The sequence below is a fragment of the Fukomys damarensis genome, unplaced genomic scaffold (assembly GCF_012274545.1).
Source record: "Fukomys damarensis isolate Sample0158 unplaced genomic scaffold, DMR_v1.0_HiC HiC_scaffold_18, whole genome shotgun sequence".
NCBI classification, from domain to species: Eukaryota; Metazoa; Chordata; class Mammalia; order Rodentia; family Bathyergidae; genus Fukomys; species Fukomys damarensis.
The window spans coordinates 43,100,133-43,120,519 of record NW_022900930.1 but is presented as its reverse complement, the minus strand read 5'-3'; the positions used below and the strand labels follow the sequence as shown (position 1 = coordinate 43,120,519).

The window sequence follows — 20,387 nt, the reverse complement described above, 5'->3', positions numbered from 1 at the left end:
GAAGTCTGGTTCAAGGAGGTGGGTCACTGGGGTGTGGCCCAGAGGAGTCTGTCTCCTTCCCTCCTCCCCTGATAGCTCTCTGCTTTCTGCTGCCATGCCATGAGCTGTTTCTCCTCTGCAATGTCCCTCTGCCATGCTGCCGTGCCTTGGAGCCAGCTGACTATGGCCTGAAACCTCCACACACTGTGAACCAAAATAAACCTTTCTTCCTTGGAGCTGTGAGTGTCAAGTATTTTGCCTCAGTGATAAAGAAGGTAACTAAGACAGTGGTCCAGGCCATCATCATTTTGGGTGCTGCAATTATTACAACTCTCTACCTGGCCCCTTCCATGAGGCTCCTGCTGACTCATTTCAACCTAGTGCAGTCGACTTGTTTCACATCAGCTCACATTTCTGTTTCAAATTCCCAGGGAATGCCTGTATCCGAGTAAAACTACAGGCTTTGAGATGGCCTTCATCTGCGTTGGGCCTCAAGCTGCATTGGGCCGAGCTGCTTCTGCAACACTGTGTCTGGAACACATCTGGCATGCTCCTCCTTCAGGGCTTCTGCACCTGCTACCTAGAATTCACTTCTCCCATGGAATTCTGCATGGCTCCCTCCCTGCTCTTAGGTTTGTATTCCAACCTTCTCTGGTGGCCCTACTTAAAACTGCAAACCTCTAATCTCCCTCGACAGTCCATCTATTTACTGCTTTATTTTTTCTCCAATAGCATTTATTACCACCTAATAGGTTATAGAGTTTGTTTATTTATTTATTTATTTATCTTCCTCCTACCTAAAAGAAAGATCTAGAAGAGGAAGAATCTTTTTTGGAGGTATATTATCAGCACTTTTGTCCCTGGAACAAAATGCCTGATGCCTTCAATTTAAAGGAAGAAAAGTTTATTTTGGCTCATCGTTTCAGAGGGTTAAGTCATGGCTGGCTGGCTCCAAGGCAGAAATGGCCTGGTGGAAGAGCCTGGTGGAAGAAACTGCTCAAATTATAATAGCCAGGAAATAGAGAGAGGAAAGAGCCTAATAGGAGGGGCCAGGGACCAGATAGACCCTTCAAAGGCCTGCACAGGGACCCCACCTCATCCAATTAGGCCCTACTTCCCAATAAGTCCATTAGTGATGAAATTTTCAATATATTAATCCACTAGATGAAATTAGATCCCTCACGGCCCACTCATATCCTCAAAGCCCATCAGATGGCAACCAAACCTTCAACACCCTGAGGCTGTAGGAGGATCTTTTAGATCCCAACCATAGCAAGTAACTGATACATAGTGAGCACCAATAATTTTTTATTTTTGTACCGGGAGTCAAACTCAGGTCTTTGCACTTGCAAGGCAAGGCGCTGGAACCACTGAGCTAGATCCCTGGCCACCAATAAGTTTTTTAATGGAAGAGTGAATTCATTTGTGGTGAGACCAAGTGGCAAATTTGTACTTGGATTGGAAAAATATAGATGGATTGTTTCTAGGAGGTAATTTAACTTTGGCACCGCTGATATAAAAGCCATTTTTTGAGCTGGAAGTTTAGTTCAGATTTAGAGTGATTGCCCTGCAGGCACAAGTCCCTGAATTCCATCCCCAGCACTGCACACACACACACACACACACACACACACACACACTCATCATCATCATCATCATCATAAATAGAAGTCTTTTTTAGTTGTACTCTCATATGTCTTATCTACAAGTTCTTCTGTAAGCAATGCTCTTCATAGAATGAGTGTGGCCGGCTGACACGCGGTGACTGGAAGGTGGAAGGAAGCCTTCATGTTATAGCAGTGACTTGTATTCCATATATCAGATGCTTGTCCCAATTCCTCGACATGCGACCCTCAGTGGTGTCCTGTGTTTCCCGTGCATGCTCTTTCACTTCAGTGTTGCTCACTGATTCTTCCAGGGCCATGGGTGTGTTGGTCTTGCCCCCTCTCACGTTACTCACAATTCTCTTTCATCACTGCTCCCCATCTTTTTCCTTTGAAGTTTCTTTTGCTTAGTGCCTCTTCTATTTCTTAGAGCTTATAGTTCAGCATTTCCATGATTTAAACATAGTTAAATACTTAAATTTTTAAAAAGCTAAAATGTTATTCTATTCTTTAGCAGAGTAAATGCCTAGAGATGTATTTGCTTTTTTTTTTTGTACAGAGGATCAAACTGGACCTCAGGCTTGCCAGGCAGGACCTGTGCCTCTGAGCTACATCCCCAGCTCGAAGATGTGTTTGTTTTTACAAATCATTTTGGGTAGATTTTTTGCAAAAGGGAAGGGGGCCAGCCAGGTGTGGTAGTACACATCTATAATCCCAGCACACAGAAAGCTGAGATAGGAAGTTCCCTGTGAGTGTGAGTCCATCTTGGGTGACACAGTGAATTCAAGGTCAGCCTGAACTGCACAGTGAGGCAGTGTGTAAAAAAAACCAAAAAAGAAAAAAAGAAAAGGAAGGGGACAAGAGATGGAGGGATACTAGAGGGTTCCACCTCTGCAGATTAGACTTGAGTGATTAAAAGACAAAGGCAAAGAAACTAAACTCTAGAAGATCCCTGGTAGCGCAATTAACATAAAATATGACGCTCCCCTTTACTAAATCCTTAAACCTAAACTAACTACCCACTACATATAATCTTACCCTCCACCAAAGAAAAGGAAATCCAAGACTAGAATAAAAGACAAGCTACGGAGCCAATCAGATTCTACAAGCCCACATGGGACAAGGATCGCAATAAAAGGAGCTTCAGACAAGAAATCCACAAATATTTCCCTTTCAAATACTACCTCCTGGGCCAGAGTGACTGCTGTCTTTCTCTCTTCTCCCTTTCCCCCATGTTTTAATAAATAATCTTCTTTTATTAAAAAAAAAAAAGAGAGAGACAGAGGGCCAGGGATTAGCTCAGTGGTTCAGCTGCCTGCCTTGCAAGCACAAGGTCCAGAGTTCGATCCCTGGTACAATAAAAAATAAATTTAAAAAAAAAGATTACTAAAAACAACAGAGATGGAGTGGGGAGGAGGAGAAAGGAAAGGAGATGAAGAATTAAGATGTGTTACGTACATGTATGTACCAGCTCTCCATGAGAAATGTAATCATTATATACTGCAAACATTTACTAATTAAAATAAAAATTTAAAAAGACATAGCATCTGTCAGATCTGAATTGGCCATGACATGGTTAATAAATACTTTGTCTAATTCCAGGCTAGTCCTAGCACATACCAAAAAAAATCACAGCCCTCAGCACAACACGTCACACGTGCAGGTTGTGCCATCTCCTGCGACACAGGCTGCTGTCTCCGAGCAGATAGAACACAGAACAGGATGTTACAGAGAAGAGATAAGACTACAAGATACAGCACAACATCTTCCCAGAGCCAAGTTACCTGATGACATCCACACATCTGCCTTGACTGCTGCATGGACCCTGACCACAAATATTTGCTCTGACCCTGTACATGACAGACCCCTCCACCAACCCACTCTAAAGCTCCCTGCTTTTTCTTTGTTCACCACTGACAGCCTCTGGCTGCTCTCAGCTGACCTGCACCCAGGTAAATAAAGACTGTGCCTCGTTGCCTTCCACTAGCCCACTGGGGTGGTCTCAGTCCTCTGCCATTTGTCACATCTGGTGCCCAAAACCTGGGAGAGGGTGACCCTCTTTGTGGGGGAGCTCTAGACCCTTTCCCGAAGCTCTGCTTCACTGAGATCACCTGGTGATATCTGACCCTCTGACCCTGGGGCCCACAGCTCTCGCTGTGCCAGGTCTCACTTGCCTGGGCTCTGACTTCAAACCTGCATCACCTCTTGTCCCCTTTAGGCTCCTATCCCAATTCCTACAAAACTGCATACAGGCAGTTCCTAAGCAGAAGTTCTCTGCCACTCCCTGATATAACAAGATTCCCCCCAGTTTTCCCCCCACTAGGTCGCCCACATAGCCCATGTCACGCGTGAAGTAGCCTTGAGAAACCCCCTCTCATTCCACTCAGGCCTTTTTGTTTTTCTATTATAACACAAAGGGATGTCAGGCCTGATCTGGCCGTGACATGGTTGATAATAAATATGTTGTCTAATTCCAAGCTACAGTCTTAACAGGTACATCTATTCCCACTTCAGGAGGAAACAGAAATGCTGCAGTGCATATTTTAAAAATCACTTTAATTAATGATCTTTATTAAGCTCAAGATAGATCACCAGTAAGAATCAGAGAGTAAGAATAACAGTCACTTCAAAAAGAGAAAGTAAACAAGCACTGAGAAATCCTTACAGTCCTTTTGCACAAGAGAATGAACGAGGGATTTATGGACTGGGTGACTGTGCTTCCTGGGCTCCTGGGATCTGCTTAGCTATGAGGGAAGACATATCCAGTTTGAGCCTATAAAGTCCAGAAGTACAAGGACTGAGATTCCTTTCCACCTCCAGCCTCATTCTCTATTATATCCGTCTGTGTGCCTGGAAGCATCTGGCCTTTGTACTCACACAGCTCTGAAACAAAACACTAGTTTTTCTTCTTGTTAGCTCAGTCTGCTTTCCCACCATCACCTTTTAAAAGTGAGATTGCTGAGCCTACCAAGGCTATTGGGAGGATAGAATGCCTGGCACTGTCTTTGTGCCTAATAAATATTTTTAGGTATCTTAGATATAATATTTAATATGGAAACTTCCAACTATAAAGAAAAACATAGAAAATAGCTTATTGGATCTCCAAGAAGTCAGCTTTAATAATAACAATTATCCATTCCTGTTTCTATCTCTACTGCCACCACTCCTGCACTCCAGATTATTTTGAAACAAATCATACATATTATGCCATTAATCCATAAGTATTATACTGTGTATCCCCAAAAGGTAAAGACTTTAAAAAAGAATAAACACAATATTATTACCAGATATCGATATTAAATCACATCAAATATCCAAGTTTTTTGGATTTGATTTTGTTAGGTTTGGGTTTTGGTTTTCCTCTTTTGAGACAGGGTCTTGCTAAGTAGTCCAGGCTGGCTTTGAACTCACAATCCTTCTGCCTCGGCCTCTCAAGTCCTGGGGTTACAGATGTGTACCACCACACCCAGCAAAGGGTTTGTGGGTTTTTTTAATAGTTTGTTAAATCAGTATCCATATAAGGTCCATTATGTCCTTTAATTTTTACTGTAAGTTTATAAGATGTGAAAAGAGATTTTTCTAGAAGGATGTTCATTGCAGTGTTGTTTAGCATAGAGAAAAAGAATTGGAGAAGAGTAGGGGACTGGATCCTAAAAAGGGTGACTGCGTAACATTAGATAGACAGCAATTTAAAATGACACCATACGAAAGACCATATGATGAATTGAAAAGGTGTTGCTAAGTGAAGAAAAGGCTATAAACACTACTTCATATGCCTTTTCATTCTGTTAATAAATTATGTACATATCATTCACAAATTCCTGAATGGTGGGAAAACAAGTGATTTTCATTCTCTTTGTTTCTACAACGAAATGTTCTCATCTTTCTACAGTGATCCTGTACACATTTGTTTGTTCTGCTATACTTGGCACACCGTGCTTCGCTTTCACCACACGCTGTCTTTCTCGTTCTAAAGCAAGCAGAGGCACAAGCCTGGAAAGGGCTGGGCCCTCACCTGACCGCTGGCACCAGCACACAGCTCACAAAGGGGCATTCAGAGGGCTGGGGCACATGATCTCATGCAGCCTCCAGTGCCACCCTGAGAAGGTGAGAGGCAGAGATGCTGCTGGACTTCCTTCACAGGAGAAACTGAGTCACGGAGCCCCTGCCTTCTTGCTCTCTCTGCTCCTCCTATTGGTCCTGGGGATAGGGTTTCTAGGCCGGATGGCTGGTGCTGTTCATAACCAGGAGATGCTGTTCCACAGCTCTTCTGAGCCTCAGCATCTCGGCGTAGGCGTGTGAAGGGTGGGACCTGGTCATGTTTGACCAAGCGAGTGCTTAATCCTGCCTGTGTGTGACGCATCACGCTGCATTCCGTGGTGTGGGATCTGACCAGGCTTGCTCAGGTTCGCACACCCAGTTAAGGCAGGAGTGGCTTCTGCTTGTCTCTGTACACCATGCAGTCTTCACTCTCTGTCACTGTCACCTTCTCCAACCTTGGCTTCCAATACCTGCAGCCCCCAAGTCCTTCTCAGCATGTGTCCCTTATGCTCAGATCGTGTCTTCTCTCTCAGAAGCCCTCACCTCTGGGCTTGTGTGGTATCTCCTGTCCCCTTGCCACTCTTTGCTTCCACCCCACTCCTCTTCCATGGTCTCCTTCTTGGACACTTGTACCTGGAATTTTGTTATCCCATCATCATCCCTACGGTGCACAGAAGCTTGGCTCCAGGATCTCCATGGATACCAAAATCCACGGGTGCACAAATTCCTTACATAATACAGTGTAGTATTTGCATCTAATCTGTTACATCCTCCCATTACCTCAAATCATCTGCAAATTACTTTAATACCTAATACAGTGTACATGCTATGTATGCAGTTACACTATGTCATTTAGGGAATGACAAGAAAAATGTCTATTCATGGTTTTTTAGTGCTGAGGATTGAACCCAGGGCCTCAGGCATGCTAGGCAAGCATTCTTATCACTTGCCTACAGACCTAGCCCTTCAAATGTAACTTTAAACTGATTGTGGTGGCTGTGTACTCCCAGCACTAGGGAGACTGGAACAGGAAGATTGCCATGGGTTTGAGGCCAGCCTGGGCTACATAGTGAGTTCAAGGACAGCCTGAACTACATACACAGCAAGACCCTGTCTCAAACAAAAGCAGAAACAAAGCAAAACAAAAACCTCCAAACAAATGCAATTTTGAAAAATATATTTTTGAAAAAATATATTGTTATTATTATTATTATTATTATTTTGGAGCCAGGCATAGTGTGCACTTCTGTAATCCCTTCTGTAACAGGGAGGCTGAGGCAGGATTGCCTTGAGTTCAAAACCATCCTGGGCTACACAGTGAGTTCAAGGCCAGCCTGAACTATATGGCAATACCCTGCCTCAAAAAAAGAAAAAAAAAAAAAAAGTAAAAAATATGCTTTCAATCCTTCTTTGGATCTGCAGATGGATTCAGAGTGCCAACTGTATGGTCTTTATTCTCCAATTGCGTCATCTAAATGTTCATCTCTCCTCCCCTGGAAGACAGAGCGCTCCTTGCAGGCCGACTGCCAACAGTGACGGGAAAGATAACAGCTCCGACAGTGCCAAGCCTAGAGCTAGCCGATTCCCACAATGATCTCACTCCAAGATCAATAAACCTGTGTTAGTATCCCACTTGTCAGATGAAGAAACTGAAGCTCCAAGGGAGGTGGCGTCACCTGTCCGAGGTCACCCAGCTAGAAGAGGAGAGAGCAGGCATTGTCCTCATTTCTGTGGAGCCTGTGCTTTCCATCGTGGCACAAGCTGTCACTGTTTGCCGCTTGCTTCTACTTTCCTTGAGCGCTCTTCCGGTGGCGGCCGCAGATCCTGGTTTTTTGGTGGCAGACAAGCCTCCTCCTGCCAATATTACCGTCTGGCTGAGGCGCTCAGGGCTTGCCTGCGCCCCGAGGGTTGGCTGGGATGGGAACACTTGAAGCTGTGTGTGTCCTCCCACCCCCACATTCTTCCTTCTGCGCATCCTTCTCTCCTCTACAACTTCTGTCTCCTGCTCCTTTTCTTGAGGACACCTAATCAGCTAGAGGACTCGCACTGGACATTCAGGCGTCTCCAGAACTGCAGATCTGATATCTCCTGATAAGAGTTGGTAAGAAAATGGAGCCACGCATCAGCGAAAGGCCCCCAGGAGGGGACCCAGACTGCAACAGGGCCCCTGCTCACACACCCCATCTGGACCCTTCCCTGCATAGCTTCCTTCTCTTTCCCCCAGTCAGCACCCTTGTTTGGGGGCCCAAGCCCTCTGGTTATGCCCCACCCTTCTCCTGGCATCCTAAAGTTTGGGGGTTGCATCCAAGTCAGAGATTTCCAAGTAGGGGGTGTGTTGGAGGGATCTGGCGGGGGAGGGGCAGGTTGTCCTGTAGGAACAGGGGAAAGGTGGCAGAGTCCCAGCCACTGCCTCCGAGGATATCTGTGTAGTTCCCCGGGAGACCCTCTGCCCTCTCCCCCTCCCGGCCAGCCTGGGAGAGCAGGGACCAAGCTTGCTGATTATCACCTGACGCTGTGCAGCCACCGATCCCATTGGTGGAGCCAGATTCAGTCCCGCTCTCTCATTCTTTCTCGCCTTCTCTGCCTCCCTCTCCTCTACGCTGCTTGGATTTCGCTCTTGCCTCTCATCTTTCGCTCCTCCTCGCACTCGGCTGGGCTGGGAACATCGTGTCGCTGGGGCAGCAGCCGTTTGCTGCGAGCCAGACAGGAGCTGCCTGCGGGGCATGGAAGCTGCCTCCTTGGCAGCCGGGAGAGCAGTGAGCGCGGGCCACTGCCTGTGACCCAGGCGTCCAGCCGCTGTGTCCCTGCCTGGGGAGCTCATCCACAGAAGGTCCTCCCTTCCCTCCCTGACGGGTCTTCCTCTGCAGAGCCCGGGGAAGCCAGGTGAGCACCCATCCTCTCCCGGCCGTCCCACTACCCATCCTGAGAGGCGAAGATCTGGAGGTGCCAGGGACTTGCCACTATCTGGGGTGCCCCCCTGCATCCCCAGGCCTGACGACCTTGTTCCCTCTCTCCCAGGCCCTCAGCAAAGAGCTTAACAGCTGGATCTGGTCCCTGGGGTGACACAGTTAGTTACCCCGTGACCATTCCGCTGCAGTCAGCAGTACCAGCAGGGATGGGGGGGGGGCTTTCCCTGTGGCATTCTGGCAGCTTTTCTGAATGGGGCCGGGGCAGGGGAACCTGTGTTCCAGCTCGTGTGCACACTCCCAGGGAGGCTGGAGGCTTTCTTGCGTAGATAGGTGTGCTGAGTGGAGTTAGGCTGGCGTTGGGGGTTCAGCCAGCTTCAGGCTTATCTAGGATCACGGCTTTCTGGCACGTGTGAGGGACGTGGGGGGGCATTGCTTCTCTGAGTAGCCTGTGGGTAGGCGTGGGCAGAGGGCCTGCAAGGCAGTATATTTAGGGGGTGGACATGTCACTTGTCCTGTGGGTGGGAGTACATGTTGAGGGAGTGTATGCACACAGGTGCTTTCTCTGTGGGGAGACCCAACTCCAGAGCAAGGTGGCGTGGGCAGGTGGGAGAGTGGGCAGATTGGCGCAGGTGCCCAGACCTGTTGGCATGTGAAGGATCGGGCTGGCAGAGTGTGGCCAGAGGTGAACGTGTTTTCAGTCTGTCTCTGAGCCCGGAGACTCTGGCTTTGAGACTCTGGAGAGAATACCGGAGTCCCTTGGGGGTGGGAGGATTGGAATGTGTGAGCGTACATGTGTGCTTGGGCAGGCATGTGGGTTGTATGTCTCCTTGGGGAGGTGGCACACATGCATGTTGGTGCCTGTGGCTTCTTCCTTTCCCCAAATGTGGCTTGTGAGGAGGGATTCGTGCCTGTGGGTGTGCAGGAGACAGTGGACATGAGCATGTGTGCATCTGCTTGAAGGTGACAGTTTGCAGAGGGCAAAAAAAATCATGGAGCAGACTTTTGCACAGGTAGGCAGGTGGAGGGTACCTCGGTGGGTGGGGAGGTGCGTGTGGGGGCTGGGAGGCACCCTCAGCACTTGTGTGTGTGTGCATGCGTGCCTGCTTGTGTGTGAGTATGTACACACTTGCCTGGGGTGGATTCACACAGGAGTGTGGGTGTTTCTAGGGTGTTGCCTCAACCTGTTCCTCACACTCTGCCTTTCCCCAGGTATCTGGGTGTCTAGAGGGTGGGTTCACACCCACCCTGGTCCACTCTGTTGGTGCCAGTCAACACCTCTCTGCCAGGCTAGGGTGGGGGAGTCATCTCAGCTCTCCCAGAACTGGAGAGAGAAGGGATGAGCAGCTTCCAGGTCCGGGGCTCCCACACACCACGCAGCTACCCCTACTTCTAGGAAGACTCTGAGAAGAAGAGGAAACAAGGCAGGAATAGTGGTTTGATCATGGGCCTTCTGTAGGCTGCATCACACATGAGTGGGAGTGTCGTGTTCGTGTGTGTGTGTGTGCGCGCGCACACACAAGCATGCAAGGGCCATACGTGTATCTCCCTGGGAGCTTCCTGCCAAGATCTAGGAAGATGGTGATTCCCCACTGTTCCAGACCTGTCCCCCCCAATTACAAACAGTGTTTGTGGATACAAGCCCAGATCCATCTGTTTTATTTTTGGGTGGCCTTGGTGGCACTCCCATGCTATTCACCATAGGAGTCCATGCATGAAGCCACTGGCCTCTGACTGTAGGGTGGGAGGCTAAGAAGAAACAAGACTTGGGGGACACCTGGGGTAGTTAAGAGCCATCATCTACAGCCTCCCCCGGGATCTGCCACCCAGGCAGCCCACAGGTTAATTTAGAGGTGCCAGGCTCTGTAGCAGGCTTAACTGACAGGGAAGTGTGGGCTGGATCTTCTGGAAGCTATAAATAAAGTACCTGTTTTTGCAGGCACAGGGTGCCCTCACCCCTAGCTCCTGGATGAGGAGAGGAGAGGCAGAAGGAAGAGAGCAGAGAAGGAGGTGGCATTGAGCTGTGCCAGCTACTGAGCAGGGAAGTGGGAGACTGGATGCCCAGGAGAAAGTCGATCCACAGCTGTGCGTCGTCCACCCCCTCACCTATCCCCATGCAGTGTCTAGGTGGGTCTGACTATAGACAAGTCCAGGGAGCTCTTCCCAGCTAAGGGACAGGTGAGAGAGATGGTGGCATAGTCCTGCCACACCGGGAGGGCGCCAGATGTCAGTTAGAGCCGAAGGAGTGTGAAAGGAAGGTGAGAGGAAATGCAGTTGCTTGAAAGCTATCACTAAAAGGAGGAAAAATAAACAGCCAGAAATATATGTGCCCTGCACATGGCCACATGCCACGCGTCTCACACACACACACACACACACACACACACAAGCTTAGAAATAAAGTGCTTGGTCTCCAGAGTATACTTCATTTGTTGACTATGTGGCCTTGCCTACCCCCCAACCTCAGTTACCTTATCTGTAAAATGGGGATAATAATAGCACCTACCTATTATGGGACTTGAGATACTGTTTGTGAAATTATTTGTACTTTTGGGCTCCCAGTACACATCAATGTTGAAACAAATTATGGTTTTTTTAAACAAATTATGTTTAAAAGCCAAGCAAAGATCAGCCAAAAGAGAAACAGTGATTGTCAAAAACATTATAGGCAGAAAAGAGCTTGAAGTAGGCTGTGGGCCCACACTGCCCTGTCCACTTCAAATGTATCCACAGGCACCTACCTGGCCCTCGTCCTCCCAGCCCCGTGCCATGGGACACCCACGGAGCCACCCTCATGGAAAGTAGAGGCTTGAGCCCAAAGGCCTTGGCACCTTGCATCCTTGGCTGCCAGCACCTGCCACCTGCCTCCATCCTTGCCCTCAGCCCCCCAGCAGGTGCTTCCTGCCTCCTCTCCGCCTCTCACCCAAGCTCTCCACCCCCAGCCTTTCTCTTTTCACGCCTGCTGGCTGAGGGCTCCCTCCCTCTTCAGCTCCATCTGCTGCAAATCTGTCCCTGCCCAGCGTTTGCAGTGTTCCCACTGCCTCTGCCACCTGTCAGGTGCCATCTGCTCTGTAGACCCTCTGAGGACAGCAGAGAGGCCCTCAGGGGGCACCTGTCCCACCTTGGGTCCCTCAACTGCGGTCTTCCCCATGCAGTCTTTTCTATCACATCTATGAGGCAGATGGATGTGATGGGTTCTGAAGAATCCAACTCGCAAGGGATGTTGGGCACGGCACCTTCTAGAAAGCTCCATGGTGGGAGGGAACTGCTGATCCTTCCCCTCACATTCAGTCCTCACAGGAGCCGAACCAGAGGGGAGCATGGAGCTGCTGTCCACCCCCCACAGCATCGAGATCAACAACATCACCTGCGACTCCTTCCGCATCTCCTGGGCCATGGAGGACAGTGACCTGGAAAGGGTCACCCATTACTTCATTGACCTCAACAAGAAAGAGAACAAGAACTCCAACAAGTTCAAGCACCGGGTGAGTAGAGGGTGCCCTGGCGTTTCTCCCCAACCCCTGTTCTGGAAGGAGACAGGAAAATGGACCTTGGGGAAAATGGCGTGGAGTCAGAGGCCTGATCAGAATCCAGGCTCTCCGAACTGCGTCATCTCATCTCGGGGAGGTGAGGTGACCTCTCCTAGCTCGAGTTCCTCCCCTGGTGGAAAGGGAATAATCGTGGCCACCCTCGGAGGGTTGTTGAGAAGATTCCATGAGTAATGTTTGCGTGGTGCTTGGCACAAAGCCTAGCACGGCGTGAGCATTGTTATCTGCGCCATGATTGGGACTTCAGGCAGGGCCGTGCCTGGGCAGGGGGTGGACCCGAGATGCCACGCATGGCGACAGGTGACGCCTCAAGACCTCGGGGCGCAGCCTCGTTGACTCGGTGGGCAGTGTGGGCCTCAGTGGGGCAGGTCCCCTCTGCTGGGGACTCGATGCTCCCCTCAGGGCCCATCGTTCTCTGCACCTCCGCTGCCCGCTGGCTGCCTTTCCTAGCCTAGGAAAGGAATGTGAGCAGGCCCTCGTGGGTGTGCCTTCCCCTGGGTTAAAAGCCGCTGTGGGGGTGGGTGGGAGGAAGCCCACATCTTCTCCAGCTGGTGTGGCTGGGGAGAGTGAGGTGAGAAGAGGCTGGCTGCTAGGACGCCAGCCTCAGTGTGGGTTACTCACCCCCCTCTCTGGACCTGGCTCTCCTGATCTGGGTGTCTTTTGGCAGGCCAGTTGCCACGGTGACGTGATTGTTCAACGCCACCCCCTTAGCCCTCCCCCCAAAGAGTAAGATATATTTTCCCTTCCTCCCCTGCTTCTCAGCATTTGCCGTTGCCGTGGAGACAGCACTGCAGTGTGCAGAGCTCTCAAAGTCTCCCTTAAAAACAGGTCTTGCCGCCTTCAACTTTGGGAGCCTCCTCCCAAGTGGCCTTGCCCCTCAGTTCCTGAAAGAACAAGCCATCCGCGGCGCGGGAGGGAGGAAGTTCTATGTGGCTGTCCCAAGCCACAGCTGGAAAATGGGAGCCAAGGCATGGAGACGTTGGGTCCCTGAGACTGGTCCTCTTCCAGCTGGGGAGTGGGAATTCTGGGAGGATTCCAAGACTGGATGCGACCTCCCGATGAACTCTGGGCTTTCCACCGTATTCCATTTCTCAGGATGTTCCCACCAAGCTCGTGGCCAAGGCAGTGCCCCTACCCATGACGGTGAGAGGTCACTGGTTCCTGAGCCCCCGCACAGAGTACAGCGTGGCCGTGCAGACAGCCGTGAAGCAGAGCGATGGGGAATACCTGGTCTCTGGCTGGAGCGAGACCGTGGAGTTCTGCACTGGGGGTGAGCTGGGCTCTTGTATCGCTGTCTTGCTTGCTTGTCTGGCACTTCTGGTTTAGTTGTGGCCTAGAGGGGCAAACACTCATGGCCACCTGCTGTGCCCTGCGCACTGTGCTTGAGTGAGAAGGGAGACATTCCTTGCTCTCAGACAGCCCACCTCATTCTAATGAGAGACAGATGTGGACTCTGCTATTCAGGCTGGCAACACCACCTCCATTGAAGGAGAGAGTTACTTTCGGAAAGGCTTGGGTCCAGCATATTTTTTAAAACACGGTAAAACACACATGACATAAAACCTACCATCTTAATCATTTCTATGCGTACAGCATGGTGGCATTAAGTATATTCATGTTGTTATGCAGCCTATTTCCAGAACCTTTCCATCTTGCAGAACTGAAACTCTACCGTTAAACAACCACTCCCTGTTTCCCTCTTCTAAATACCATTCTAGGTGACCTAGGTACCTCCTATAGGTAGAATCATTCAGTGTTTGTGCTTTTGTGACTGGTTTGTTTCTCTTAGTATAATGTCCTCCTCGAGGGGTGTGGATGTCATAGCATGTGTTAGAATTTCCTTCCTCCTTGAGGCTGATCGAACTTCTGTTCATCGGTGGTCTGTCAGTGGACTCGGTGGGACAATGACATTTGTCTGAGAAATGGTTCTTATCTGGTGGCCTTGCAAGTTCTCTTGGCAGGGCCTAACTCAAAAATTCAAACATGGACAAATGCTGGCCTTGTGTGCTTGGGTCACTGCTGACCCAGGACCTGCCCCGCAATATCCAGTCCCTTTGGTATCCACATGAGAACTGCTCCAGATTGCTGTCCTGTCACAAGGAAGGGGCAGGGAACATTCTCTGCTCCAGGGCCTCCCAGGCTGCTGTCTCCATCCTCTGCCAATGTCTGTGCCCCAAGTCTCCTCGAGCTGCCGCAAACTTGCCTCAGGAGTGCCTCCTGCTCCTTGCAGGAAGGGCTTCTTGGTTTTCCCAGAACTGCACACGCCATGGGTGTTTGATTCAACCTGGGAGCTAGAAGTGGCTGTAGTCTCTTGTCACCCTCTTCTCACTCAACCAAGTACCACAGCCGGGGATGCAGCAGCAATGAGGAAAGGGCACCTCTTTCTAGCTGGCACCAAGGCACTGTCCGCCCAATGGCAGTCCTGCCCAGGCTCCAGAGTCCCGGGCTCAGGCTTGGGGGAAGTGCAGGGATTGGTGGCGCTGTTTCCTGACCCTGATAGTAGCCGTCCCCTGTTTCTCCAGAGAGGCTCAAGAGGAGAGTCAGTGCCCCAGCCCTGGGGACGGGTGTGGACACTGCCTCAACATTTACAGACGTGGGGTCAGGCTCAGTTCGCTGATTCATCCACAAGGGTGGTAGGGCAGCCTCCACCTGCTGGATTGGAGGGAGCCTCCCAAAGGATCCCTCTCAAGTCCTTCTTTGGCCTCTGGTCCTATTTTCATATGAGCATGGCCTGGGATAACAGACCCCTCAGACCCCTGGAATGGTCACAGGGCAGCCCCTACCCTTTCTGGACCCAGGGCAGCCACGAGCCTCTGGCAATGAGAGTGTAGAGGCAGCGAGGACAGATAGCACATCACCCTCTGTGTTCCCAACCAAGGCCAGCTGGCTTGTTCTCATCGGAGCCCAAGCCTCTGCTGAGGCTATCTGGTCCCCTGCTGCTCCAGAGGACAAGGTTAGCTGGCAGGTGCAGTGGGGCTGGGGAGGGGCCTGGGGAGAGAACAAGGTTGCGATCCTACAGCTGGCTCAGCTCACTTCACCCCCACCTGGACCCTCGCAGATTATGCCAAGGAGCACCTGGCCCAGCTGCAGGAGAAGGCAGAGCAGATCGCTGGCCGCATGCTCCGCTTTTCTGTCTTCTACCGCAACCATCACAAGGAGTACTTCCAGCATGCCAGGTAGGCGTCCTCTCCTGCCTCCCTCAGCTCTTCCTCCTCTTGTCCTGGCTGTCCCAGGTCACCCCTCTCTCTCTGGCTGCCAGATATAGGGTCTCTCTGTCTTCATCCCTCCAGGCTGGCTCAGAAGCAACCACTGCTTTGGGCTTGGGTTCAGGGAAGGGCAAGGGTTCTGGGACGGGGCTACCTGGTAGGGCACAGTGCTAACACCCCCAGAGAAACAAGGTCCCATTTGACTCTCCCGGGCTGATTTCATCACAAGATCTACCACCATTTGTCAGCTGTCTGTTTAGTTCAGGACCAGGGACCACAGAGGATGGGGAGAGGAGGAAACAGAATGTCCCGAGCATGAAGGGCCTCAGGGAGGACCCAGCTCCCTGGCTTTCAAGCTGAGTGCTGAGGCTCCAGGGAGGCATCTCAGGAATCCGTTAGGGTGCTGCTGAGGGTCTGGGGGCAAGGGAATCACAGGCCAGGGCTTTCCACCATCAGCCAGAGCATCATCCAGCCAGAGCAGCCTCAATGCTGTCTGCCTGTGACCAGCCTGTGTGTACGTTCCCAGGGGGAAAAAAGAGGGTTCTGCGGTCCAAAAGTGTTTGAGAATTGATGACCCCATCCAACAACCTCACCCTATAGGTAAAGACCCTCAGTTGGCCAGTTAGGCCAGTGAGGCACTCGTCACTCAGGACAGCCAGGACCAGAGCTTGTCCACCCTCCTCCGTGTCTGGTGTCACTGCTCCACACGCATGTCCTTCTAAGCCAGGCCAGGCCAGCTGTAACTGTCACTATCTTTATCACTACAGGCATCTGGGCTGGGCAGTGTCTGTATTAAAGAACAGACAGGGTCCTATTTGGGCTCCTTTATCATCAAGAAAGGAAGGTAGTGTCCCTATGTTGCCTGCTCCTTACAAGGGGCCAGGACACCAAGACTAAGGCACAGGTCACCCTTTTAAGAACCTCAGAATATGATCAATATGGAAAATTTTAATGTCATAAGTACACATAATCATTGAGCAAAGTTCAGTGTCCTGCCCATAGAAGGCAGGCAAATATATTTTTTTGAGTATTTGTAAGGGCCCAGTGTCCCTGGAAGAGAAAAGGAACCCCTGTGCTGGGCCTGGAAGGATGATTAGGAGTTTATGAAGCCAGGAGGAGAAAGACGGGGAGGGCAGGCCTGGCAGAAGGAAGAGCGATGCAAAGGTGCAGAAGCAAGAGAGTGACTACGACCGTCACCTGTGTGGGTGGGAGGTGGAACGTGACAGTGAGACCAGAGAGACTGGATGCTGTCTCTCTCTTGCTAATCACGATCAAGCCCCACCAGAGAGGTTCTTAAAATGGGAGTGGCAGGTTCTGCTGCTGTCTTCCCCGGAAGGAGCTGGCAGGATCAGTTCATCTTCAGCACCCCCACCACCACTACCACCACCACCCCCCCGCACATCTGGGACTTCTTGACCAAGCACAATGATCAGCTGACTGACATTTTCTCTTGCGGGGGCAGGACCCACTGTGGAAACATGCTGCAACCCTACCTGAAGGACAACAGCGGCAGCCACGGCTCCCCCACCAGCGGCATGCTCCACGGAGTCTTCTTCAGCTGCAACACCGAGTTCAACACGGGCCAGCCCCCCCAGGACTCGCCCTATGGCCGCTGGCGCTTCCAGATCCCCGCCCAGCGCCTCTTCAACCCCAGCACCAACCTTTACTTTGCAGACTTCTACTGTATGTACACGGCCTACCACTACGCCATCCTGGTGCTGGCGCCCAAGGGTTCCCTGGGGGACCGCTTCTGCCGTGATCGTCTGCCCCTCCTGGACATTGCCTGCAACAAGTTCCTGACCTGCAGTGTGGAGGATGGGGAGCTGGTCTTCCGCCACGCCCAGGACCTCATCCTGGAGATCATCTACACCGAGCCCGTCGACCTGTCCCTGGGCACTCTGGGAGAGATCAGTGGGCACCAGCTCATGAGCCTGTCCACTGCCGACGCCAAGAAAGATCCCAGCTGCAAGACCTGCAACATCAGTGTGGGCCGCTAGGGACTCCTGGGGAGCTGGGGGTCAGGGAGAGATGGCAGGAGGGTGGTTTAGGTTCAGGGAGCTGGCTTTCTCTCCTCTGCCCCCTGCTCCCTCTGCTCCATCCACCCCACCCGATCCCTTGGCACCGCGAGCAACCGAGGGTGGTCTTGTTGGTAAGCATGGCCCCCCCCAGGCCTGGTGAACTTGCAAAGGCTTCTCAGCCTCAGGAGGTCCGTGGGTGAGCTGGACTTCTGGAGAACTCCCCTTCTCTTCCTCTGCCTTCCTTCTCCTAGTCTTGGCCTTATCCAAGCCTCCATCTCCTAGATTCCTGCCTGCCCCAGGCTCTCCTGGGGAAGCCCCTCAGGGCTGAAGCCCACAGTGTAGCGTGGCTGCCTCCGGAGAGATGCAGAGAGCTGTGGGGCGCCTCCTCCTCAGCCCCACCCACCCCACTCAGGGCCACCCCAGAGAGGCCCCTCCCTGCTGAGCTGGGCCTGGGGCTTCCCACTCCAGGCTGGGACTCTCCCCTCTATAAATAGCCTTCTGCACCGCTGTCATGCCCTGGCTGCCCCTTGCCCCCAAGAATCCTCTTCCTGCATGGGAGAGCTGTCCCTCCCTTCCTCCCTGTCCACTCCAGATGTCCCCCTGCTCTCTAGAAAGGGAGCTTCTTTCTTCTCCTGGCTTTGGGACCCTGGGCTGCTGGGCTTTTCCTTTTTTCTGTCTGGAGTTGATATATTCCCCAGGAAACCTTTCCTCGGCTCAGAGAGCTCAGGGGTCTGGAACAGCAACCATTGGGGTCGAGGAGGGGGAAGGAGACCCCTGAGACCCTGTCCTCAGCCGGACCTCACCCGATGGGGCTTAGAGACATGGAACTAGAGACCCAAAGGCTACCCGCAGAGCCCTGGCACCCCGCCTGGCTGTGTGCTTTGCTTGCCCGCTCTGCCACAGTGCCGTGACTGCTCTGTGCCGAGTGTGATCGGACTGGGCTCTCTGCCACTCCAGCCCCCACACCTGCCCACTGGCCATTGGCCCTTCCAGACACTCCCCTGGGGCACACTTGGCAAAGCCCTCCCTGGGCTTTCTGTGTTTTTCACCTTGTTCCTACTGTCGCACGGGTCATGAGGCTGGTGAGGGTGGTCCCCCACTCCCTTCCCAAGATGAGCAAAGCTGGCGGGGAGACTGGGGAGGTGCGGTGGAAGCAGCAGAGGGTAGCCCCACTGTGACTTCCACAGAAGTGACAGGGATGACAGACAAGCAGCTGGATTTCTGTGATGAAAGACAGAGGGGCTGGCAGGTCAATGAAGCTGTCCTTGGGTACAGGGACAGGGGCATTGCTATGGTGGGCTGATCCTTGGGATGGTCAGGAGGCCTGGGGCCTCTAGGAGATTCGTGGAGAAGGAGAGGACTTGGGTCCTCAGGCCCTTCCCATCCAGCTGGATGGCATTGCTGTGGGGGTGGCCCTCTGCCCTTCTCCAGCCACGTCCTTCCTGTGCTTGCAATGTACATCAATAAACCTCATGGCCTGAGGCCCTGCCTGTCTTAGTCCATCCAAGCTGCCATAATGAAATACCACAGACCAGGTGGCTTATGAACAACAGAGACTCGGCCTCTCATAATTCTGGAGACAGAAAGGTTCAAGCTCAAGTCACCAATAGATCTGATGTCTGCGGGGGCCTGCTTTCTGGATAGAGAGCTGTCTTTTTCTTTGTCCTCACATGGTGGAAGAGGCTAACACGCTTCCTCTGGCCCACTGCCCCATGCCCTTATACTGGGGATTCTACATCCTTGGTTCTTTTCATATTTCTATTGGAGACAAGTTCTCACTATGTAGCCCAGGCTGGCCTCCTGCCTCAGCCTCCTGAGTAGCTAGGATTATAGATGTGTGCCGCCACCTCTGGCTCTCAGCCTGTCTCAGCCTGTTTGATAATGTCACCAATCCCACTCACAAACCTCCATTTTCAAGACCCAATCTCCTCCCAAAGGATTCACCCCCTAGTACCATCGTGGGGGTTAAAATTTGAACAATGAATTTGGAGTGGGAGGAGACACACTGGGACCACAGCAGCTTCTCTTTGAGCAGGGGTGGAGTGGGTTAGTTGCATAACCTAGGCAGGAGCTCAGGTGGCAACATCCTCCACATGTAGCCGTCCTCAAGGGCACATCCAGAGCCCACTGCGGGAGCAGTCAGAGTGCACAGCCACATCTCCAGCATGGGAAGTACTCTGGGGGTCATCTGGATCCACCCGATGCTTCCCTTGTGGAGACAGTGAGTCCCAGGGGAAGGACTGTGGCCATCTGGGCCCCTGTTGGAGCCCTTGCCACTGCTGCAGACTGCTGCGCTTCAGCCCCAAATGCCACTGGAGTTCCCTGTCCCAGCCGGGGTGGCGCTTCCCCCCTGCAGATCTGAGTCACCTCTGCATCTATTATTATGGACTTATTACAATGGTCCTCGGCTGGATTGGAAATGTTCCAGAAATATCAGAGCTACCTCACCAATATGGCCTGAATCAGGGCCAAATTCAGACCTGTGTCTTCAGACCTTGGAGCGTGGCCTCTTCGGGATAGAGAGGAGTGAGTCAAAGCACAGGTGACCACTTCCGGAGCACCTACTGTGTGCAGCACTGAGCCTACACCTCCATGTGCATCAGCTGTGTTAATCTGCATAAGGACCTTGGGCACTTTTAATTCTCACTTAACAGATGAAGAAACTGAGGCACAGAGAAAGTAAAGGTTTGCCCACATCTTATGCCAGAAAACCACAGTGCCCAGGATTTGATTTTAAAAAACCAGCCCCATTTTACTGCCCTGTGCTGCCTTAGTGTATATTGGCATCACCTTGGACAGTAATAAGATAGGCAGGGCCCTTCCGGGACACTGTGGACCAAGGCTGTGTGTAGTTCCAGTAGAACACCAGGGGGTGCTGTGGAGTTGCAAATGCCAAGGAGGCTGTTAACGAGGAGTGACTCCGGAGTCTGCAAGGTTGGCATTTCAGAGTCTCCAGAGAGGCAGGCTTCACTTTCCCTTTTGACAGCCCTTTTGGGTTTCTTGGGAAGAGGGATTAGGCTCCCAGAGTCCTCTAACTGGGAGCAAAGGGAATGACCAGAGACAGGGGCTCCATGCAGGTCCCTCC

The 20,387-nt window shown here is 51.7% G+C and overlaps 1 protein-coding gene across 2 annotated transcripts; it reads left to right on the top strand.

Annotated features, from left to right (window-relative positions):
- Positions 1–8,198: 8,198 nt before the first annotated feature.
- Positions 8,199–18,844, top strand: Phyhip (phytanoyl-CoA 2-hydroxylase interacting protein). 2 transcript variants are annotated; one of them, XM_010624296.2, is made up of 5 exons: positions 8,199–8,507; positions 11,831–12,015; positions 13,174–13,348; positions 15,137–15,254; positions 16,747–18,844. In XM_010624296.2, exons 2-5 carry the CDS (start codon positions 11,851–11,853, stop codon positions 17,279–17,281), a joined length of 993 nt encoding a protein of 330 aa, XP_010622598.1. In that variant the 5' UTR covers positions 8,199–8,507; positions 11,831–11,850; the 3' UTR covers positions 17,282–18,844. The 2 variants fall into 2 exon arrangements, with proteins under 2 accessions (XP_010622598.1, XP_010622591.1); XM_010624289.2 differs by having other exon boundaries at positions 8,201–8,507; positions 11,822–12,015; positions 16,747–18,842.
- The last annotated feature ends 1,543 nt before the right edge of the window (positions 18,845–20,387 follow it).